This window comes from Chrysemys picta, chromosome 11 (assembly GCF_011386835.1).
Source record: "Chrysemys picta bellii isolate R12L10 chromosome 11, ASM1138683v2, whole genome shotgun sequence".
In the NCBI taxonomy this organism is placed as follows: domain Eukaryota; kingdom Metazoa; phylum Chordata; order Testudines; family Emydidae; genus Chrysemys; species Chrysemys picta.
In genome coordinates this window covers 36,614,152-36,639,143 of record NC_088801.1, presented here as the reverse complement: position 1 = coordinate 36,639,143, position 24,992 = coordinate 36,614,152, and the positions used below count along the sequence as shown (strand labels likewise).

The following is a 24,992-nucleotide window of genomic DNA, read 5'->3' as shown; positions in this document are numbered from 1 at the left end:
TGTCTTGTAGGAGGTGACTTCTGGGTACTCGTCTGGCTCTGTCAATCTGTTTTTTCACTTCAGCAGGTGGGTATTGTAGTTTTAAGAATGCTTGATAGAGATCTTGTAGGTGCTTGTCTCTATCCGAGGGATTGGAGCAAATGCGGTTATATCTTAGAGCTTGGCTGTAGACAATGGATCGTGTGGTGTGTCCTGGATGGAAGCTGGAGGCATGTAGGTAAGTGTAGCGGTCAGTAGGTTTCCGGTATAGGGTGGTATTGATGTGACCATCGCTTATTAGCACAGTAGTGTCCAGGAAATGGACCGCTTGTCTGGATTGATCTAGGCTGAGGTTGATGGTGGGATGGAAATTATTGAAATTATGGTGAAATTCCTCAAGGGCTTCTTTTCCATGGGTCCAGATGATGAAGATGTCATCAATGTAGCGCAAGTAGAGTAGGGGCGTTAGGGGACGAGAGCTAAGGAAGCGTTGTTCTAAGTCAGCCATAAAAATGTTGGCATATTGTGGGGCCATGCGGGTACCCATAGCAGTGCCGCTGACTTGAAGGTATATATTGTCCCCAAATGTGAAATAGTTGTGGGTGAGGACAAAATCACAAAGTTCAGCCACCAGGTTAGCTGTGACATTATCAGGGATACTGTTCCTGATAGCTTGTAGTCCATCTTTGTGTGGAATATTGGTGTAGAGGGCTTCTACGTCCATAGTGGCCAGGATGGTGTTTTCTGGAAGATCACCGATGGATTGTAGTTTCCTCAGGAAGTCAGTGGTATCTCGAAGATAGCTGGGAGTGCTGGTAGCGTAGGGTCTGAGGACAGAGTCTACATAACCAGACAAGCCTGATGTTAGGGTGCCAATGCCTGAGATGATGGGGCATCCAGGCGTACAGTAATTAATGTAATCACACTGCCCAATTATTCCCTCGGTGCAGGATCAAACAGGGGTCCTTTTGTTTTCCTCTTATATCCCAAAGTTCATAATCTTTCCACTCTCCCCTCCCCCGCTCCCCCAATGGCAGGACACACTGTGGGTTTTAGTTTCCAGTGTCTTCCCATGTTGACTTCACATCCCCACATTGACTAGGAATGCAAATATAGCTCCCATTGTGTTTGCCTTACAATGCTTAATTTACATCAGAGACTGGGATAGGTGAATAGACATGCTTTGTCTGACAGAAACCCTGTTTGTCACCAACGACTGGTTACATAGTTTAAAACATATTTTTAGCATGTATATATCTGCATCACAAACAGGAACGAGGAGAAATATTTAGATAAGAACGATGGGGAAAATATTGGCAGGCTGGTCAACATACAACTCTGACACCACCTTAGTTCCAAATAAAGATGCAAATGCACCTTGTCCATGCAGGATTTATTATATGGTGAATCAAATGTGAAAGTATGGAATTTATCTGACAAGCTGAAGTGAGTGCACACCACCTAAGATGCAATCTTCAGTGTAATAAGAAACTTGAGCTTGCAAAATCTAAAGGCTGAAAAGAGGCTTTCATCCAATTAGCAATATCCCAAGAATTATACCTCTTAATTGGATTTTCAAATACATCATATCCCTAATAAAGACTAAGCAGAAATCAGCTTACCTTCTACAGGTTTGTGAAAAGCTGAAAATACAGTTAAGAAGACTTTTAGGCATCTATTCTCTCATCTTTGTGTGTGGAGCTTACACAATAAATCCTATTAACACTAATGTAAGTTACAGGCATAAATCCTCTGTACATCAGTGGAGAGAATAGATCCCTTGCTGTTAAAAAAGATCAGACTGTGATCAACAGAGAAGACATTAAAGCAGTTTTTATGTGAGGTAGGTGAAAGTATCTGTTTGGTGCTGGATTTATGGCACAGTAGTCAGACGGCCTACTTAACTAAACCTTTTAATAGCCTATCTGTAAACTTTGGTAGCCAGCATAATTATCAGTGAAAAATGTTTGTGGGAAGGTACTGATAGATTTACTGCACCATCCCTTCCCAATTGTTCCTCCACACACGGCTCTTTCCTTCCTTGTTTTTCTGTACATTTGTGTCTCCTCTTTCTATCTCTCCTCTAGTCTATCTCATCGTTTTGTTTCTCTTATTGCTTTCTCTTCCTTTATGGAAGCATCTCCAAAATTTTGAAAGCTGAGCCCCACCACTTCCAGGAAAAATTAAAGGCATAGCCATATTTTAGAATTTCAATTTAAGACGATTAAATAGTATTTTAAAATGCTTCCTTTGTAGGCCTTCATAATGTGATACTTCCACTTCCTTCTTATAAGCTTTGAAGAGCAGTGAAATAGTTAATAATTACACTTGATAAGATTATTTGGTGAAAAAATGTTTTGGGGAAAAATTTCTTATTTGTCGGAACCAAAACTCTTTTTTTGAAATAGGGCTGGTTTTGGCGAATCTCCTGACTCAAAAAAGTTTTGGAAACAAACAAAAAGCTTTTGAAAAGGAAAGTTTGTTTTTTGAGTTGAAATGACTTTGTCTAAATTTACTAAAATTTTAAAACAAAGGTTTTAAAAAGTCAAAATCAAATCAAATGTATAGATGTTATTGAAACAAAACATTTTGATTGACCCAAACCGATTTATATTTATTTACTATTTTTATTTAGTGAAAAATTAAGATTCTGACTTTTTGTGTCAATTTGAAATGGGGAAAATATTTTGGTATTTCAATTTTTTACGGAACAGGAAAAATCACTTCCCGCCAAGCTCTATTAATGATGTTGACATTTACCATATCACATTGACATCTGAGTTAGCATCCTTTTGAAATAAAGGGAGTGGTTCACATTTGAGATTAATAGCCTGAAACTCAGGTAGACACCACTGCATACATTACACTTGATTCATATTTGGTATTCTTCACAACCATAATATTTGTTTAAAGTGAAAACTGGTATCCAAGGTATAGCTATCACTACGTACCATAACAGTCCCTAGGGTGGTGTTATAAACCAGTACAACTTGAAGGAACCTAGAAGTTGTTCTAAATTGTGTTAGGGACTGAACTGGCCTTGGCCAGACCCAGGATCAGTGAGAAGCAAAAAAGGAGATGTAAATCGCTAGCTTGGTGCATTTGGGGACTCAACCCAGTATCAATAAAAATGTTTAAAGCTCTATAAAACTGTAGTATAAAGATTTTATTGGTTGGGATGACTTCCATAATTCACTCTCAGCTTTGCCACTCATGAGTAATGTGGCCATCCTAAATTAATTCTGATAAAAACTTTGTACCGCACCATTTTGTATTTTCTACATAGTATATCATGTCATTTGTGGTGATTTCTTTTGTGATATTAGAGAGCTGTTTTCAGAGGAACATGCAGATAGCTTCCCTTTAAATACATCCTGCAAATATTTCCTTTAAAAATTACTTACATCGATTTTTAAATGCTGAAGGTTCCAAATAGCAAGGGTGAGAAGATAATTCACCTAATAATTTACTTATTAATTTTATGTATTAGCTCTTAGAGTCTAACGATAGCTAGGAAAAATCTAGGATAGATGGATCATTCCTAATATTGGTGTGTGTGGAATTGTACTTGAAGGAAGAAGAAGACAAGGATTTCCCCGAGGATTTTCCAATCTAGGGATTGCTCCTTCTAGACCAAGTGCATAGTAAGCACTGTACTCTTCCAGGCCCAGCCATAGTATGTCTTAGTTCAGCTTTTTGTCCCAGTGCAACCAGCTAGCTCTGCTGGCTTATGTGTTGGTGCATCCCTCGCTGCCCCTTTCAGGGCACTGTGCTCCTGGGGAAGTAGGGACAGAATAACCCCAGCATCCCCCACATAGCAGGAGCTGCAAACCTCCCTAACGCTTATGCAGGCAGTGCTAAAGTGGGGAAAGTCTTCTTATTACTTACCCTATGACACACCCATGCACCTACATCAAGGGCCAGGCAGAGTCCGGCCCTTTATATGATTGACAACATTCTATGAGTGGGAAAGGTTGAGGGATATATGAGAATGAAAGGAAAACTGCCCTTTCAAGTCCATCACATTGTCTGCTGGCACTACAACCACCCCGTGCGAGGGTGCACATCATGCTGTACTAAGGAATCCAAGTGAAGATGGACTATAGGGAGTTATATATGTGGCAATTATTTTAGTATAATAGGATTTATTTCAACATTTTCTATCAATAATTTTTTTTTGAATTAGATTAAAAAAACAATGAAAACCCTGTACAGTACTCCACTGATCTGATTCTATATGGTTCAGCTCCATGCTCTGGGAGGATGTGGGGGGAGGTTGGTAGCTTTGATGTCAATTGCATGGTGCATGCAGAGATGTCTCAGTAGAATGAGAGCCACCAATCTGCAATTTCTGGGAACTAAAATGAAAAAAAAACATAATTATCCCTCTTATCCTTGTTATTTGGGGCATTCAGCTCATAAAATACATATTTTAGTTCCTTTTCCAAAACAAGTCTTTAAAAAGAATGAACACATTGGAGCCAGATTATATCTGTCAGAAGCTATCAAAATAATTTTTTTATTGTACCAAATCCACATAATCTTCCTGAGTGCTAACATTTGCATTGGGATCTTTACGGAAGTAGATATATGTATTAAAAACAAGTACTACCAGAGTTCCCTATTGGCTCCACATCTGAGATGGCCGCAGAAAGTTATTCTAACAAAGGTCAGGAACAACTAATGCTTCTGACACAAAAATCAGTTAAGCAATTTATCATGTGATACAGCTTGAAAAAGTGGGGAATTCTACAGACAATTCCCCCTTTTCCAAACCTCTCTCTCTTGTAGCTCCATCTACCATTTTATATATTTCCCACTCAGTTTTTATTCTCTTCTTTAAAAATAAATAACTAAAAAGTAATTCTGTTCTAAATATAGGAAAGCATGTGAAGGCCTTGTTAGGATGGAAAGTAACTCTCAGGGGAAAAAGCTAATTTTTTAAAACGTGTGAACCCCTGAACGTCAAACAGCTGTGATGATGAGATTGTAAGAGATGTGATGAGTTGTTGTGTCCCAATACTATAGGGATCCCAAAGATGTACACTTTTCCCTCCCACTTGTAATCTTTAAAAGCAAGATTATTTCTCTTCCCAAGTACACACAGAATAGTAAAGGAATTTCAGTCCCCTTTTTACTCCCGGTGCAAGCTCCCTGCATCGTGGGTCACAGCACAATGGGGAGAGCAGCCTCCACAGGGCCACTACTCTCCATCCCATGCAGCTGGGTGAGGAGTGGGGCAGATGGGGAATAATCAGAACTAAGCAACATGCTGACATGACCCTTAGTGGGGAAGAAACCTGTAACTGGCATGGATGTTGAGCAAATTACTTTCCCTCTGGAGCAGGAGGAAAGGAGAGCATGAAATAAACTGTGATTCTCAGTGTGACTCCCCTGGTACAAAATACAGCTCCCCCTCAGTACAGCTATGTGCTCCCCTTATTTAGGGCAAGTTTTTATGTTACAGTCTAGCCCTAAGATAGTGGAACTGATGATTGTTGACTCAGTAAGGGCCAGATTCTGATACCCTACTGCTTTTGGAGTAAGGAACTATTCCTGAACAAGGGTATCAAAACATGGCCTTAAGTCTGGACCAATTAGATTGGTAGAATAAGAATAGGCCTGACCCTCCCCCTGACTTGAATTTAACCCCAGCACTTAATTTTATTTTACTTTTAAAGGTTCAGTTCACTTTCAAAGTGTGCATGTGATTTTCTCTTGCCTTGGCACTTCTCATTTCATACTGAAACTAGAAGTGGAAATAGTGAGATACAGTGAGAGACTTTTTGTGGTATTTCTGGGCTGACTGGAAACAAAAATGTTCATTCTCTTGAGATTTCCAGCCCTGTTTTTCAGACTCAGGAGGTTGAATAGTTCAGGTAATCCAGACTTTTGGGATCGCGTGTGAACTGAACTGTACTTCTAAACCTGTTGAAGCTGATAGAGAAAATTATAAAAGTGGCAAAGAAAAGTGATATGTTCACTAGAAGAAATTAGCAATATAAGAGGAATTACATTAAAAAAAACATGTTAAAAGAATGTTTCTAGGCTACAAAGCCAACCACTCAAAAGTTAGAAAACCAGAAGTGGGCAAACTATGGCCTGCAGGCCACATCCGGTCCATCAGAGCATTTAATCTGACTCTCAGCTCCTGCTAGGGAACGGGGTTGGGGGTTTGCCCCCCTCTGGTGTTCCAGACGGGGAGTGGGGCTGGGGGCTTGCCCCGCTCCGAGTGACAGCTGACATGACCCCCCTCCAGCTCCTATGTAGTATGCGGAGGCGTGGCCAGGCGGCTCTACACGTTGCCCCGTCCAGAGGCTCCGCCCCCGCAGCTCCCATTGGCTGGGAACCACAGCCAATGGAAGCTACAGGGGTGGCACCCGTGGACGGGGCAGCGCGCAGAGCCACCTTGCCACACCTCAGAGCTGGAGGGAGGACATGCTTCTGGGAGCTGCTTGCACTAAGCACTGCCCAGAGCCTGCACCCTTGAGCACACACCCCCCGCGCCCCAACCCCCTGCCACATCCCTGATCCCCCTCCCACCCTCTGAACCCCTCGATACCAGCCCAGAGCCCCCTCTTGTACCCCAAGCCTCTCATCCCCAGCCACACCCCAGTGCCCGCACCCCCAACCAGAGCCCTCCCCCCTGCCCCTGTACCCCAACCCTCTGTCCCAGCCCTGATCCCCCTCCCGCCCTCTGAACCCCTCAATCCCAGCCCAGAGCACCCTCCTGCACCCCAGAGCCCTTACACCCCCCAATCCGAACCCCGAGTCCCCTGTCACACCCTGAACTCCTCATTTCTGGCCCCACCCCGGAGCCCGCACCTCCAGCCGGAGCCCTCACCCCCTCCTGCATCCCTACCCCCCAATTTCGTGAGCTTTCATGGCCCGCCATACAATTTCCATACCCTAATGTGGCCCTCAGGCCAAAAAGTTTGCCCACCCCTGATGCAGACTGCCTATGCATACTTAATTCTGCCCCCTTATGCATGAGCATTAGATAAGTAAATTTAGGAGCCTAAATCTCACTGAAAGTCAGTGGGATTCAGGTTCTGAAGTCAGATAATTTGGAAATTTTAATCACAATTCAGTTACATGATCACATACTATTTTTGCCATAGGACCCTGCCTCATTCAGTGGAGAGGATGGGCAGTGCTTAGGGAATGAGGCAGACGTTCAATATTTTTATCTTCATTCAGCTAGTGACCCCTGCCTTAGTTACTGAGTACTGTGCAATGAATGCAGAATTATTCATGTCCTCATAGTGTTTTCCAGGGCGATCCTCACTATAATATCCCCATGCCTCAAAATTGATGAATTTATCTTTTACTGAAAGATGAGAGATTTATTATTCTAATTTTACAGATGGGGAAACTGAAACAAAAAGACTTGCCTGAGGCCACACAGTAAAAAAAGTGACAAAGCTGGGATTAGAATTCAGGAATACCTGACTCCCAACCCAGTGTTCATTCCTCCAGACCACTGCTAGAGATACTGAGAGCAGCTACAGTTCCCATGAGACAGAGGTTCTGTGGGGAAAAAATAGTATCTGATTGTATAAATAAAGGCTGTATCATAATATTTACACACAAGAGGGCTGAATTAAGATTTCACAGGCAATTGTAGAGCTGGCATTTCCTAACTTTTGAGTGCTTGACCTTCCAACCTTAACATTATTTTAACATTTTCTTAATGTAATGTCCTAGATTTTTTTTTTATTTTAATGGAAAAAGGTACAAACAAATTCTATCATGGGTAACTGTAACTCTCCCCCCACCCCCAATCTGGTTTGGCTGAAATTCCTTCCATACGTATGATTTCCATTTCTATAATCATGCATCATCAACGCGGTTTGAGCCCTGACTCTTCAGCAATGCAGTAGTGCTTGAGCTAACTACATTGGTTATCAGCATGATAAGACTGATACTCAGGGGCAGGGAGCGATTGAGTGTGTGGACTACTTGGGTTATTTTGCTGGGTCTGGGAGGCTGTCTGTTTCCAGGGTTGCCGCTGCATTGTGGGCTGCTGCTGCTGCTTTGGTGGTGATGTGGATGCAGCCTTTTAGAATGTTTATGTTCAGTTATTATTTTGGCAGGCTGCCAAAATTTACCTGAGGAACACAAGTAAGAGATGGGAAATAACAATGTACGAATTTTATAACTCAGCAAAACCTAGAGAGAATGTCATGGGACAAAGAAAAGGCATGTCTATGGTCTTATGGATTTCTCTTTGATGACTTGAAAAGCCCTGCTGCAAATATTAGAAATGCTGGAGCACCTAAAAAAAGTTGCAAGAATCTGTAATCGGGAGTGTTAAGCAATTGAAATATAGGGGTAAATACTAGCTCCCCTATAATAAAATGGATTTGGTGCTTTCCTAAAGGTTAAGAAGTGTATCTCTTTGCATTCCTCCTCCCTGTTGCTTTTCAATCGGTGCTTTTCAACAGCAGTATTAAGTATGGAAAGTGGTCTAATGATTCGTCATTGGAAGGTAACTGCACATTCAAAAAAACAACAACAACGAGTCCTTGTGGCACCTTAGAGACTGACCTCACACTTGGTAAGGCAACTCCCATCTTTTCATGTATTTATACCTGCTCCTGTATTTTCCACTCCATACATCTGATGAAGTGGGTTCTAGCCTATGAAAGCTTATGCCCAAATAAATGTGCTTATGGCAGGAGGAGCCTGAAGTCTTTGTGGACTGAGGTTCTCCTGCCATCCCAGCTTTGTGGCCTTTTTTACTCCATCCCCACTTACTCAGGGAAGGGAAGAGGTTTCACAACTGAGCTGAGTCTGTGGGGTAGCTCAGGGAGGCCCTACCCCAAATTACTGTTTGGTTTGTGGTTAAATCTCTGTAACCTGGACTGGAACCAGTCAAATGCCTGGCATGTGAGAGCAGAGGGCAGGCAGTGTAGTGCTCTTCCCCAAGGAATAATTAATAAAACTGCGGTCTGCCATGTAAAGCCATCCCGGGAGCGTCAATAAGAGTGTCTGTGTGGGAAGGGAGAGTAAATGTGACACTGTGAGAGGGAGAGAATGGGTGAGTTATCTAGGTAGGTCTAGTTGTTGGTGACAGGTTCACATATGTCCCAGCAACAACAGCCTATTTCATAGGATGCCACCCTCAGACATCACAGAAACACAAAGAAAAGAAAAAGTAACAGTTCTCCCTAAACCTTATGCAAACACATTCAAATGCATTTTAACGCATTAAATAGGCCATACAAGAAGACTACAAATAAGAAAAGCTTCAGTAGACACCTAGATAATCATAGTGTCCCATAAGATATTTTAATTATTTTTTAAAGAATCACAATTTCAATTTAAAGACATCGGAGATAATAAATTCTTTATTTTACCACATTCTCCCCATAAAAAATGTAAATGCCTTTTCATATTTCTGCATTTGCAAATCCATGATTTCCACTGAAATGTACCTCCAGCCTTAGACATAATCCACCATTTACTCTTACTTATATTTCATTTATTTAATCTTCAGATTCTGCCTTTGAATACACAAGTTTCCCGTTGACTTCAATGGGAACTGCACAAGCATACCCCCAAGGTAGAATTTGGCTTACCATGTGTAAATGCTGTGGGTTCTAATGTTCATGAGTAATAAAATGATAAACAGTGGCCTTTCGTAAAGTTGCCCTAATTTAACACACTAAGTATGAGTATGTTCAAACTGTAGCTTTATCTTGTGGTACAAAGTTTTACACTTACATTATTTGAATATCTCTCAAACAAACTCAGTTAATGCTGCTGTTCACTATCCATTGCTATTTTTCAGAGTGCACAGTATAGATGTGTAATAAAATTAATTGCACTAAGCCTTCATATATTCCAAAATCATTATCTTCAGCAACCATTTTTCATGATATATGATAATGAAGTAATAAAATGCAAAAACCCTTTATCTAAAACACTTGGAATGTGGTTTTATGTAGCATCTGGGTTCTTCCATGCAATTTTTGATCTGTTTAGAGAAGCTGATTAAATTTAAACATGAAGGAAACAGCAAACTCCTTCTCAAGTGAAATGGCTTAACAACGCTTCAAGTAAAATATATGCCAAGTAATAGCAGATACTTTTATAATGAATTACAACCCCAAAGACAAGGTTCTTACAATTCTTATCTATTTTCTTGTAGATCAGCTATAAGTCTAGATCTCTTTTCCACATTGAGGGTTTATCTACCTAAAGAGTATATAATTACAGTAGCAAATATCAAAGAGAAAATTACACTCTCTACGTACATTACAAAAACAATGTCTGTCAGTGATCATGAAATTAATCAGCACATTCAGCACGCCAAGTAACAGTATTTCCCCTCCAAGTTATCTAGTAGGTCATAACTCTTATACTACTATTATTACCTGTACAGATTTGTGCTCGTACTGGTGTTGACCAGTTTCCCATTTCTCAAATTGTTTCTTCACACTTGCTAAGCCACCAGGTACTGTACAGGTCTCTGATTCCTCTATAGCCTAGTGTAATAGATAAAATAGGTGTTATTTACCTGATACAGTAAGAACAGATGTTCATGGAAATAATTTTTTTCATTAGGGAATATAAATAATTTGTGTATTTACCACTTAAATAACCATTGATTTCCAAAATTTATGTAGCCACTTAGTGATAACTTCCACCAACATATTCTACAAGCTCTGCTACCTCATTGTATGGTAGATTCTATATTTAACTAGTTCATACAAAATTTTGAATTTTTTTCTTGCTTCTCTGTAAGATACATTTTGATATCTGATATCTCACTATTGTTAGAACATATTGCAACTGTAGCTAGCACACAGAACCCATGAATATTAGTATATGTCATCATAATAATAATTAATAATAATAATTAGATATATATCATAAACCATATATGACCAATTACCATATATATATATATATTATATTTCATATATATATATAATAGTATATTTCATAATAAAACAAACACAAAATAAGGCTGTCAAAAATACTAAACATATAAACATTTAAGACTAGTTGTTAAAACATCACTGAGTCCCTGTGGAATTACTATCTCATTGATTTATAGAGAATAAAAACACACAAATAATAGACAGTCTATGGAATTCCCTTATCCAGAGCTTCTTCAACACCATTAACTGGTGGTGTAGAAGAGGTGCTGAGAGACAAGCAATAGATCCTGTTATATCTATAAATTCTCTCTTCCAAAACTAATATCCAAGGTCCCAAAGGCCCCTGCATAATGCTAAGGATTAGTCATGTGTATCCAGCAATGTATAATACTGTTTGTATTTGCAAGGACTACTCAGGCATCAACACAGACAGGCTCAAACCTGCAGGAGGTGATAAACTTGGAGAACGGAGCAGTTATAAATTGAGATGCTGATAGAACTAGAGGGCTACTTATTAAAAAACAAACACTTTGGCTTGCCCTGGAACAGTGCAGACAATTGGTTACACCTCCTCACTCACTCTGACCGATAAGATGATGACCAATTACCATCCAGGTTTTTCCAGCTGTCCAGGGGGAATGTAAGCCAAGGGTTCCAACTACGGGTCAAGCCTAACCAAAACAAAACAAAAAACGCTCCGCCTCTGCAGAATGGAACGAATGTTTATGATATTTATATTGTAAAAACTCCTTAATTGTTCTTACAGGTAGATAAAAAAGAGCAAATTCACATGGTAAGGTGAAAGAGTAATTGCCGAATAATTTAATTAATACCTTTTACATGTAAAATTACCTTTTTAATCTTATGGATTCATAAATTATGTTATATTAAATATGACGTTTTTCGTATTATTTAATGTACAAATACAAAATAAGCCTTGAAAAATGGTTGGCGCCCGCCACACTCTTCTGAAAACATGAATGTGCTACTGGCCACAAAAAGGTTGGGGACCACTGACTGTGATCCTCTAGTCCAGGGGTCGGCAACCTTTCAGCAGTGGTGTGCCGAATCTTCATTTATTTGCTCTAATTTGAGGCTTCGCGTGCCGGTAATACATTTTAACGCTTTTTAGAAGGTCTCTCTATAAGTCTATAATATATAACCAAACTACTGTTATATGTAAAGGATGGCCTGCTGGGACTCCAGGCCCGAAAGCAGGATGAGCAAGGGCTGGAAACCAAGATTGGCAGCTGAGGTGAGTGGAGTAGGTGGCTGGTAGGCCTGAGCAGGGCTGGAGGCCTGGACCCTGTCTGCAAGAGAGCCTCCAACCGGAAGCAAGGTGAGTGGAGCTGCGCGGTAGAGACCCCTGCTGGCGAGGGGCCAGCAGCCAGAACCCCAGATCAGCGATTGGCTCAGCCTGCCGCCACTCTGGGGTTTCTGCCCCCAGCTCCTGCCAGCTGAGGTCTCAGGAAGGAACCTGGGGTTCCTTCACCCAGGCCGGCAGCAGGTGCTGAGTGGGACCCGCGGGGACCCGGCTGGCAGGAGCCGGCAGTGGGAACTCCAGAGCGGGGCGGGCTGAGCGGCTCAGCCCGACCTCAGCAGGAGCCGCCGGTGAAAACCCCAGAGCCGTGGCGGGCTGAGCGGCTCAGCCCGACCCCCGCTCTGGGGTTTCGGCTGCAGGCTGCTGCCAGCGGGGTCTCAGCCCGCTGCCAGCCTGGGGTTCCTCCCCCCCCAAGCCAGCAGCGGGTGCTGAGTTGCACCCGCGGGGACCCCGGCTGGCAGGAGCCGGCAGCGGGAACTCCAGAGCGGGGCGGGCTGAGCGGCTCAGCCCGCCACGGCTCTGGGGTTTTCACCGGTGGCTCCTGCCAGCCGGGGTCTCAGCCCGCTGCCAGCCTGGGGTTCCTTCCCCCCCAGGCCAGCAGCGGGTGCTGAATTGGATCCACGGGGACCCCGGCTGGCAGGAGCCGGAAGCGGGAATTCTGGAGCGGGGTGGGCTGAGCGGCTCAGCCCGACCCCCGCTCTGGGGTTTCAACTGCAGGCTCCTGCCAGCTGGGATCTCAGCCCGCTGCTAGCCTGGGGGAAGGAACCCCAGGACAGCAGCCGGTGCTGAGTTGGACCTGCGGCGCGACCCCAGCTGGCAGGAGCCGGCAGCGGGAACTCCAGAGTGGGGCGGGCTGAGCAGCTCAGCCCGCCGCGGCTCTGGGATTTTCACCGGCGGCTCCTGCCAGCCGGGGTCTCAGCCCGCTGCCAGCCTGGGGTTCCTTCCCCCCAGGCCAGCAGCAGGTGCTGATTTGGACCCGCGGCAGGTCCCACAGGATCCGGCAGCTGGCAGCGGGAACTCCAGAGTGGCGGCGGGGCTGAGTGGCTCAGCCCACGCTGCGTGCCAGGAAAAATCAGCTTGCGTGCCAACTTTGGCACGCGTGCTGTAGGTTGCCGACCCCTGCTGTAGTCTGACCTCCTGTATAACATAGGCCATAGGAATTCCCCAAAATAATTCCTAGAGCAGATCTTTTAGAAAAAACATCCAAGCTTGATTTAAAAATTGTCAGTGATGAGAACCCACCATAATCCTTCATAAATTATTCCAATGATTAATTTTCCCACCATTATAAGTGTATGCCTTATTTTGTAGCAATGGGATTCACTCATCCAAAGTTCTCCCTCAATTTCACAAGGTGCTGAGATAATTGTGTGACATTGTATATACAGATTAGTGCTGCTATATGACAGATCAGCAGAACATAGGATAAATTTATGTCTAGACTAGTTTGTGACACCACTGTAATTTGGTTTACATGACTGCCAATTAACTTGAGTTAACTCACACCTTTTTCAATACTCATCTAGACACTCCACAAGCATTTGTTCTAGGACTCCATGAGCCTTGTATAAACCACAAATATTTGTGTCCTATCAACTCTTTTAATGTTAGCATACTCTTCTGGATCTGGTTGTTACATCAGTGAGACCTCTGTAAAGTGTTTAAGTGAACTTCTCAGGAAGCCTGGCAAGATAAAAATGGTAAAAAGTAGTTTGCCATTTTCTCTGGTTTTTACTAGGAGAAAATCATTTAGGAAACTTAAAAAAAATACTCAGAGCTGTTAATTCCTTCCAGATATTTTTAAGGATCATGTAAATAGAGTGCAATATTTAGCATCTCAAGTCCAAAGTATCACAATTCACTTCTATTAAGTAGTTTTTTGATCATCTTTCTGTCTGTGCCCTTCTGCAAGGTTTCTGAGGTATTAATGATAAAGGAACAGGCCACTGAACCAAACATCATATACCTGAGCTCCCACCAGCCTCACGTTTCAATTCTCTGTTGTTTCTCTTTCTGCTGTCCAGCATTTTACTACATTTTATAAATATATATAAATTGAAGTGTGTGTATGCACTAGTTCTCCTGTTCAAGGACAGGCTAGGTATACTTGGTCCTGCCTCAGCACAAGGGGCTGAACTAGATGACGTCTCAAAGTCTCTCCCAGTCCTACTTTTTATGATTCTGTAGCATTGTCCAGTTTAACACTGCAGTCATTTCAAATTCCATAGTTTGAGCAGCCAGAGTTAAGCATTATTTTGAATACAATTTTATTACTTGCTGACTATAAAAATTGATAATAGTACAGAAACCTGTATTCTTCTATAATCATAATTGGTTTAGCAGAGTGGCTATGTTGCTAATCTCTCCTTTCTATGTTGATTTAAATATTCCTAATAGATTTAGTGCATACAAGAGCAAAAAGAAAAACTGTACAACCAGTGAATTAAAATGAGCCTTCCAAAACATCAGTGGTATGCAAACTCTTATTCATAAGAGACTGAAATGAATTGGTAACTTTGCTGTGTAGGTGTTCATAATTCAGGTTTTTAATTTTGTTCTACATAAAGATAATGTGGGCAAAATAGTGCGACTGCTTTTGTGAATAAGCGAGCAGAATATGGCCCTGTGAAAACAGAAATAGCAAATTATGAAGACAATTATGAAGATAATTGTGATGTTAAATAGAAGGCAATATCTTACATTAGCACAGGAGCTGCTGCGCTCTACTTTGGACACAGCTGCTTGATACATAGCCATTCTTTCCTTCAATGAGACAGAATCTTGGAAATCCAATGGCACACTATCACTCCAGTTCGTGTTTTCTTCTGAAAATCCACTTACAGGCTTGTGACAGCAAGCAATAGCTAAAAGCAAACATAATATTTCATATTAGGAGGTTTATTTTTATTATTAAATACCTGCTTTTTAAGGCTGAAAGAAAAGAAAAATGGTCTTCAAAAACAGATTGCAAGAGTTAACAATGTTATCCAATATCTATGGCAATATTACATTAATTCTAACTTATGAAGTACGAACTGCAGATAGTAAATTACGACTCTGAAACAGGTCCAAATGCCCAAGCCTTCTCCCAGTGAAGTCAACAGGCATTTCAATGGAAACAATGATGTTTCTTATTGAAATAAATACCACTTTTTTAAAAACTCTACTAAAATAAAGACTTTTCAACAAAAAACATTTTTCTTGATAACCTAGCAAAAATATGTGGTCACCAGAAAACTTGAATATATATCCTTTTACACTATAAGCAAAACCACTATAACGCAATACATAAGTTATAATGGGGCAAATTCTATTTTAATCAATTGGGTTGCAAGGGAGTAACTCAGAGCAGAATTTGTCTCCAGTTTATTCATTTACTATTAATTGTTTTGTCTGCACTAGAGTATTAAAACCTCACTGATGATTAACTACTTTGACCTCACTCATAATGAATACAAACGCAAGTGAGTGTACAGCAGCTGAGCTTTTCACTTAGACTATTACTTTACTCTGAAAAACTACGTATAAAATGCAACACCTAAATTGCTGTGACTTCCTCAGTTTACATTGCACCCACAAAGTTGACTCATTTCCATTAAAAATGTGAATTGTCTCATCATAGCCTATTTATTAGCTCTTTCAAGATCTTCACTTGATATTTCATCCATATTATCTAAATCTCTACATTAGGTGAAGAAGATGTATTCCCTTCAGTAGAAGACAGCTTATTTTGAAATTTTCACCTTAATAATTTTGCAGCTGACCAAAAAAGTTACTTTGATATCTTCATATATTAGAACACCCTACAGTAACTGGTTCTTCAAGATGATGTCATCAGTGGCCTCATCTTTGCTGGTTAAAAAAGGTGCATTCTTTACTTTAGGGGTAACAAATGTGTCTGAGCTATCCCGAGGTAAAAACACAGTAAAGACAAGACACTTTCATTTTATCATGAGGTAAACTAGGCAAAGTCAGCACTGTATGTACACCTCCACCTGGGTTGACCTCACCTAGTTTCCCTTGCAGTAAAACTAAAGTGCCTTTGTCTTCACTGCACTTTTACCTTGGGGTAACTCACGCTTGTTAGTTACCCTAAGATAAAGAGTGCTCCTTTTTTAGTAGTGAAGACAAGGCCAGTGTGGATTACACTGTAGATAAGCGAGCAGTGAGTCATTTGTGTGATAGAACGACATTGATCAAAACTAAAAGCTAAAAACAATAAGGGCCTGTGCCTGTTGGAAGTTTCTACTTTCTGTCTATTCAGTATGCGTCTCTTAGTATTTAAAATGGTTGGATATAGACAAAGGTTTTACAGCTTTTCTTCAACTTTATCAGGAATTTGTGCCTGCAGTATCTTACTGACTCTCATTTCTTCCTGTAGTATATCACCAGGGAAGATCTCATGTTCAAAGCAAAATTCCAGGATGTAGAGCACATAGTGCTTGATAGCACATAGTGCTGCTTTGCTATTGCTTCTGTGACATACTGCAACCTGACTGCATAAAATAAGCCGAATGGTTCATGTTTCATTTCTCTGGCACTTGTAAAGTAGTCATATTTTTCTCAGTGTAAAATCATTGCAATCCTACCCTAGAAACTGTCATGTCATATTGGCAGGTGAAATGTAGAGAACAATTAATTTAATTCAAGAGCAAGTACCAGTACATCTATCTCTTTTATTATTTCTAATTCCACATTTCCATTACACAAAAACTGCTTTTTGAGAGTCTGTACAAATTAATAGTAAGAGACTCGTTTTAATAATAAATAGGCTTCTTAACATGCTAGCTGCAAATGGCAGTGCCTTTGTGCAAGCCAGCACATCAAAATCCAAAATTGTAACTAGTTTAAAAACTATAGTTAAATTAGTCCATGCAGATTTCTGCTCATGTTCTGAAATTTCAAAACCCCATGAGGGTCAAATTTGGTATCAGATACATTACCATAAATTAGTGGGAATTGCATGTGTGAATATTAGGGCAGAATTTGCCCTTGAATTTTTTAAGATAATTTTTAAGCAAAAATATTGAAGAAGAGTAGCCTCTAAGCTTGTGAAATAGCCAACCTAAATTTAGGTGAAATAAATGGTTAAAGGAGCTTAGTGAGTCAAGTCAATTTTTTCCAAAAAAATAAATCTACTTAATTTTTCTTTTTCTTTTTAAATATAAAAACACCATTTGAAAACTAGACATAGTATCTAGATTTGGTTATGACACAATACCTTAATGAAGGTAGAATATTCCTGTAAATGGCAAATAAAACTGAAAGTTGCTGTGGAACAAAGTTTTGCTTTTACAATGCAGCTCAGGTACTGAATGTCAAGTCAGAGACAGATAATATGATTAATTGAAGTGAGATTTGCACTCATAATGAAATTTAGGAAATCTAGCCACAGCAGCAGCAAAAGAGCTGCAGAAATGGGCTTACAGGAGAGAGAGAGAGAGAGAGAGAGAGAGAGCACGCATATGGCTTTGTTTACTTTTATCTGGATGAAGGTGCAGTTCAAGGAAAATCTGGGAAGGAGAAGACCTTTGTATATGAACATGGAGCATGTACGATACTTTCTAAAGCGAGACAAGAGGATAAAGGACTTGTAGGAAGCTTTGCTTTGCCACTTAATACTCTCATTTCACTTTCTGCAATTATTTTCATTTAATAAAATCATTTGATTTGCTGTTTATGGGATTTTTTTACTGTCTGAATGTAATAATGGTTTTGTTTTTTCTAAATGATATTGGAACACTAAAACCCAAGTGCCAATCACGGAGATAATCCACAAATTAGTGCTATATAGTCATGGTGATTTCCCTATTTGTCATCCCATTTACCTAGTAGTAGGGCAGAACCCTAAACAAACAAGCCCTGTGACATGTATAATTGCTTTGGAGATGCTCACTGTAAAGGAAAATATTTCACATTTTCATATTCTGCAAAAGATGAAAATATCGTTAGGGCATATGATTCTAAAGAAAGAACCTAGTCCTTGAAATGCAATTAATCTGCAGTTTTGAGCCGGACAAGAAGTCTCCCTTGTAACAAAGGATTTGTCCTTGGTTTTTCCAAAGGTGTATGAATGCAATCTATTCCCTTAATTGCTGAAGGAGAAGCAATTTTATGTTATATAGAGAAGAAATGTGTATATGTGAATAGCTTATTCTGTATGGCACACAATAGGAAACATGTCCTCCTTCTGAGTGAACTCTTGGGGAAACACACCAGCCTGGGGAGACTTTTCTATACCTATCAGAGCAAGAGTCTGTGTAAATGGTCCATAAGGACATTTCCCATTCAATTACATTTTCTGGGATTTCCTTTTATTAATTGAAAGTTACCGACACACTTCTTCAGTTATTAAGGAGAGAGGGATTCCTTTCTGCTAGTCTTTTTAGTATTTATCAGAATATAGTAGAAGAAACACACCTGACATACACATTTACACAAAGGGCCTTCCTTCTAAAATTAAAGCATTGTTTCAGTCCACAAAAGCAAGAACATCTGCTGGACATGGTTATTTTATTATGATTATTTAAGCCCTATGTTATCTCACTGGCAGCTAGGCATGGTCACAATTATATTTTTTAAATGCATACAAATACAGAAAGCCATTCTCAAAGGTAACCTAAAAACTACTGCTCCTACTGTGGCAAGGAATGCACCTGAAACTGGAATGTGTAATCCAGGGCCATGAAAGTTAAACCAAAAACTTAAACAAAATAAATATACCTTATATTGTGCCTTGAAGACCAGAAAAGCCAGGGCCTGATGGGACCTCTTTAGGGGTCTTAAAAAGACCCTTCACTTAGAAAGTTCTGACACTATTCCTACAACATTCACTCTTAGGAACTGACAAGACAGATAATGTTAAAGACCATGGGCTGAATCCTGAAGTCCTTACTCTGTTCTGACTCAGGCAAAATTCCCATTGAAGTCAGTGGAAGTTTTACCTCAATAATAACTTAAGAATTGGGCCATATGTTCTTAAGCAAAACCAATTATTCTGTATAGCGCTAGTGTTTGAATTTGTACTCCTGCAAATAAAGCAGACATGAATACACAACAGGCAAGAAAAAGTAATACTTACCACATATATAGCACTTTACAATTTCAAAGCGCTGTACAAACATTAATCTAATATATGAGAAAAGTAGTATATTGTCATGTGTTAACCATAACAATATGGTTGTAGTATGAGTTTATTGCTCACATAATGCTGACTGTCTCAGTTTCTGCATGGGTTGTCCGCTATCACTCAAGTGAAAGCATCTGTCTTTTTCAAAACACAGGACCTAGTAATCTTCCTCATTTGTTCTACTTCTACATGTTTTAAATCTTCCTTCCAGATTTTCCATCTAACCTTCACTGAATACTTGAGTTACATGAACACCAATTTTATGTCAGAAATTTAAAAATGGGACGTTGAGCAATTTGTGTAATTTTCATGAAGTCTGGCCTTGCATTGGTTATCATTCTGTGTGGATACCGCTCTGAATGTGGTAGCTCATGTTAACTACCTCCCACCTATGCTCAGGGATTCATAAGTCATCCATAGGGATGTGCTGGGGGTGGGATTTAGCCCCAAAAGTATTTCACTCGAGTTGGCATATGAAGTGAATGCATGTTCCTTGCTCCATTGCCCGCATATATGTAACTCAGTAACAGAGAGCATGGAAGCAGGAGTTTGGAGCACCTCGGAAAAAGCAGCATAAGCGTATTAGCACCAAAAATACTTTTGTTGACGTTTTTCCTGTTCCCATCAGTTCATTAAAGGAATTGCATATACCTGACAAGATGCCTTAAAAATGCATCTTCATGACAGTTTTCCTTCTTGTAGATAAAGATGAAGAAAATATGATGTGAGCATCTATACTTAACAGTTCAGATCTAATACAATTTCAGTGCCTGGACATTTCACTTGTTCTGCTAGGGTTTTTCTGCACTGCACTGGAAAATTTGATTGAATAATGTTGAGTCCCTGTAAATAGAGCACTCCATTCCTTCAGGAAAGGGGGAATTGTAAGGGTCCAAGAATATAAATATAAATATATATATTTAGTAAAAGTCACTGGAATCTAGCTATTAATCCTGATACTTGTACTGCACATAATATCAGAGCATCCCTGAATCCCTCCACATCTCCTTTTCCCTGGATAATGTAAGAGAGGGTATATGTACATCAAACCTGCCTTACTTTAAGAAATGCATTGTCTGAGGTTACAGAAACAGGTTTCAGGTGAGATAAATTTGGGTCCAAAATGATGCTCAGTGGCCAGAGACAAGAAGTTGTGTTTTTAAAATTCCCTTGTATTTCTTTTGAACTTCTCAAAGATGGCGAGGTGATTGACTTGACCAAATGTCTTTCCCTTTTCCGGGTCTCTGCAGAATTTACTTAGAAAACTTTAGTAGAGTACAAGAAAAGTTTGTCCCTGAGAGAAAAGTAAACATACACATAAATTACCTCAGAAAAGATTACAGTGGCATAAAAGCCTTTAGAACAGATTCCCATAACAATATGCTGTCTGAAATGGTACAAAGCTTCCTTTTCATTGATTTGAACTATAATGGACTTGTTTAGGGTTTCGGTTACTATATCTCAAGGATGTGAAAAGGTGGTACTGTAAATGTTTAGAGTCTTCATCATCAATGTATAACCAATATGCTTATAATCTTCACCAAAAGAAACTGAGTATGTTGAGTGTGATGCTGGTAAGTCAAGCAGGTGCTAAAAATTATTTTAGTACTTCTCATCCTTATCACCACTAATTTGACCAAAATACCTCTTCCTCTGAAACATACTGCACTCTTACATAGCTAAGAGAAGTGATAATCATAACAATAAATTGAAATTAGGAGCAGAATACACAGATTATTCTCTCCTGTAATAAACATCCAACTTTATCTAGGATTGATCTAGTTTTTTTTAAAGCTGGTGTTATAATTTCCTCCTTTTCTTTCACTCTCATAAATTAACCCTGCAAGAGTAACATAATCAGACAGAGGAACTACAGGGCAAGGATTTATATTGGTTGAAGCACTCACATTACAAATAGCGAGGGGACAGATTGAAGTATTCAACCCAGGATTAATCCAATCCAAAAGGTATCAGAACCTAATACCATAAAATGCAATACAAGGTGGGAGAGAGAGAAAAGAAGGGGCAGTGTGCATTCTGCTAGCTATTAAAGCTTACTAGTCCAGTCATATACTCTTACACTGCTCACATCCTGTCTTACTCATTGTGAGCATGATTTGCCGCTCAACTTTGCTGTATCAGAACATTTTCTCAGCTATTTCGCCTTCTAAGGGCTTAAGGGAGAAGACAACCTTGCATAAATCTCTGGAAGTACAAATAACAATACATAAGAACTTTCCATGTACTTTGGGATGGATGAAATTAGGTGATATATCGTTCCATCAATTTTTAAGCAAAGCTGCCTATTCATTTCTATTTATTTCAGAACTGTCGGAATGACACAGTCCATGAAATGACTGTAACTTAGGGAGAGACTTCTACGTTCAGATTTTCAAATCTTATCATGCAACTTTGGTAAAACGAGTTCCAGTTAGTGGGGCAGAGTTGAAAAGAGGTACCTAGACTCTGACCTCATAAGGGTGCCCCGACTGCCTCCTGGGAGAACAGCAAAAACACATGTGCTGTAGATAGAGCAGTATTATCAGATACTGAAAGACCAAGAAACCTGCAGCCAGGTCATCCTTACATTCCAGCCCAACATGTTCACAGTGTACAAACAGCACATATGTGGGAGTGCAAATGTGATGACCTTTGAACATTTATTCTGACTACTGTTGGAATTAGAGCATATTACTGTGCCCATTTACATATCAATGCATACATGACACTTGTTTCTGTGTTTGTATTTAGCATATTTAAAAATAGGGGAAACCAAGTTTCAAAGACGTGACTCAAGTAATTATAACAGCAGTAGTCAGAAAGATTGGGAATAAAACTCCCATGACAGAATAAAAATAGAAGACAACCTTTGAACCTGTGAGCCTCCCACAATGCAATCAAGTGCATTGCCAAAAGCCTCAGAAAGACACCACATGAGCAGGTGAAAATTAAAACTGCAAAACTGTTTGCATGAAAAGCAAAACAAGCACATTTTGGGCTTTTGGCCAGTTCTGCTTTCTGCCAGAAATGGTTCCATTACTGCAGAGCACTGAAAAGCAGTATTTGTGGATGAAAACCAAATTTTCCCAACTATAAATAGTGTTTTCTGCCTGGAGACAAACCATACAACACTTGAGCCTTGTAGGCCTCAAAATAAAGTAAAATCCTTGCCAGTGGAGCTTCGTGGAACATCTCCTCTGATTCTACTTTGCGGTTCACAGCTTCCTAGTGGGATTGTCGATTATCCACTGGACTCCAGAAGTGGAATTGGATCATATTATGCTACTACATCTTCAGCCACCAGCCTCAGCCTCTTTATTTAATAAGTTAAATCCTTACAACTCTTCTGAGGTGAGAGAGTGCTCTTCTCTGTTATACAGATGGCGAAGAGATGGCAGAGGTGATGAGTGATTGTTCAAAGCCTTCTCTGAGCACTGAAGCTGACTCTAAGTTGAGGCCACTAGACATATTTGTGAGCTGGTGGCTTGTTCAGCAATGTGTTCTCAGCCAGTGAGCTTAACAGCAGAGATTACTACAGCCATCAGCTACTATTGCTACGCACTTAGTAAATTTGTAATTCTGATGACAGTTATAATGCATTACAATTGTGTCTCAGGCAACCCAGTGGCTGGAAGCAATGTTGCCAACTCTCATGATATTTGGTGTTTTCCTGATAGCTCCTGTTCCTTCTTCTTATTCTCCTCCTTGTGTTCCTTCCACCACAATCATAGGTTTTTCCAGTGTTGGGCACATGATATGGCCCAGTCTGAAGCCCTGGCAAGATCTTCCTCGGTTCATGGCTCCTCTACGAGCCAGCAGACCGACAGATTTTCCATGTTGTGTTTCACCATAGTCACATGTATCTGGGTTGTTGCAATAGCCCCACTTCTGCATATTGACTTTTGATCTGCCAACTCTTGTTCAGAGGGGATTTAAACTTCTCCAGCTGGACCAATCCTGTTCTGCGCCTGTGGGAAGGCATTCCGCAATGTCAATGTGCATTTTGATGTCCTTGTCAAGTATTTTGAGCCATGTGCATCACATTTACAGTTATGTAGCCATTGACGACACAGTTGCCAACTTTCACGTGGTAAATAAGTACCCCGACTTTCACAATAAGCCAAAAATCAAGCTAATCTAATTTCAAAACAAGCCAATCCCTAAGAACCCAACACTCTATGTGACTAGATTCCCCCCTGGCATGCAGTCTGGGACTGTGGTGGGCCCCCTGTGCATCCCTGACTCTCTCACCCCTTTGCTTCTGCTTGCCGGGAGCCGATCAAAAAAAGAAGCAACAAGCTACAAGCCAAAAAACTAGCCAACAAGCTACTCACAAGCCAATTAAGCCAAAAACAAGCCCAATTTCTGCATTTTTTCTGCGGGTTTGGCATGTCTGATTGGTGATTTTTTTAAGCAGTTCTGTTAGGAAGGTTTTCTGCAATTCAGGTGGCCAACTTCCACTGTGTGGCCATGTAGCAGATGTGTGGTATCTTCACCCTGTCATAATTAAGGCTACGATTTAGTTACAGGTATTTTTAGTAAAAGTCATGGACAGGTCATGGGCAATAAACAAAAATTCACAGCCCGTGACCTGTCCGTGACTTTTATTTTTAATATAAGTCATGGACAGGTCACGGGCCATGAATTTTTGTTTATTGCCCGTGACCTGTCCATGACTTATATTAAAAATACCTGTAATTAAATGTTGGGGAGGGGGGAAGCCCACCTGGGTTGTTGCTGGGGGGTCATTTGGGGCACTGCTGCTGTGGGGGGGCGCCCGTGGCCAGCGGCACCAGCTGCCCCAGAGCTGCCGGAGCAGGGGCTGCTCCAGCCAGCCGGGGGCTGCTGCACAGGAGAAGTAGTTGGTGTGGCTTTCCCCCGAGCTGCTCCAGCAGTGGTTGGTGTAGCTGTCCCGTGGGCCACCTGAGCAGCTGGCCCCGGAGCCTGCTGCTTGGGTGGCTCTGGGATCAGCCACACTGGCCCCTGCAGAAGTCACGGAGGTTGCAGAAAGTCCCGGAATCTGTGACTTCTGTGACCTTCGTGACAGATATGAAGCCCTAGTCATAATTATTCCACTTTGCTTGAGACCACTCTCCTGATATCCAGTGGAGCCATTCCAGCAAGCACATAAAGGCTGTGCATGTTTGTTGGTTTTAGACATCCTGCCAATCAGTGCCAGCTGTTACTCAGCACAGGGTCCAGCTTCTTTGCATGAGCCAAACTTTCCCACATCAGACATGCATATTCGGCCCTCGAAGTACTTGTGTGGGGGCTCTTAGCATTGCTGGGATGGTTTCCCATTTTGCATTTGCAAGCTTCCTAAGCATGTTGCTCTGGGTGCTACCTTTGCCTCTTGTCTTCTCCGCATGGCCTAGCATTACTCCGAGGCAGACAGGATTACAGCAGTGGGCAAGTGATACTCCATTCCAAATTATGTTAAGTTGTCTATTGGCCTCACAATTCTGAAGATGGAAGAGACTCACTTGTGTTTCGGCTGGGTTAGGGCACAACTGGTTCTTGATGTAACAGACTGAGAGCCCAGACAGCACCAATGTTAGTGTAGCTTCAATCTGGGCGATATCCTTGGCTTGGGCAGAAATGCACGGGTCATCGAAATAGACCAAACTTCTTGAGCTGAGATGGATCAGTTGATCATTCATGTAGATGTTGA

The 24,992-nt window shown here is 40.9% G+C and overlaps 1 protein-coding gene across 3 annotated transcripts in view; it reads right to left on the bottom strand.

The window, feature by feature from the left end:
• The window catches only part of XIRP2 (xin actin binding repeat containing 2), a 141,668-nt gene that overhangs the window by 25,668 nt on the left and 91,008 nt on the right, over window positions 1–24,992 (bottom strand). For all 3 annotated transcript variants that reach the window (XM_008178425.4, XM_042860774.2, XM_065561792.1), the window contains 2 exons: window positions 14,893–15,056; window positions 10,362–10,472 (listed from right to left, as the gene is read on the bottom strand). In XM_008178425.4, coding sequence (XP_008176647.3) covers window positions 10,362–10,472; window positions 14,893–15,056 — 275 coding nt within the window. The remainder of the gene's footprint in view (window positions 1–10,361; window positions 10,473–14,892; window positions 15,057–24,992) is intronic.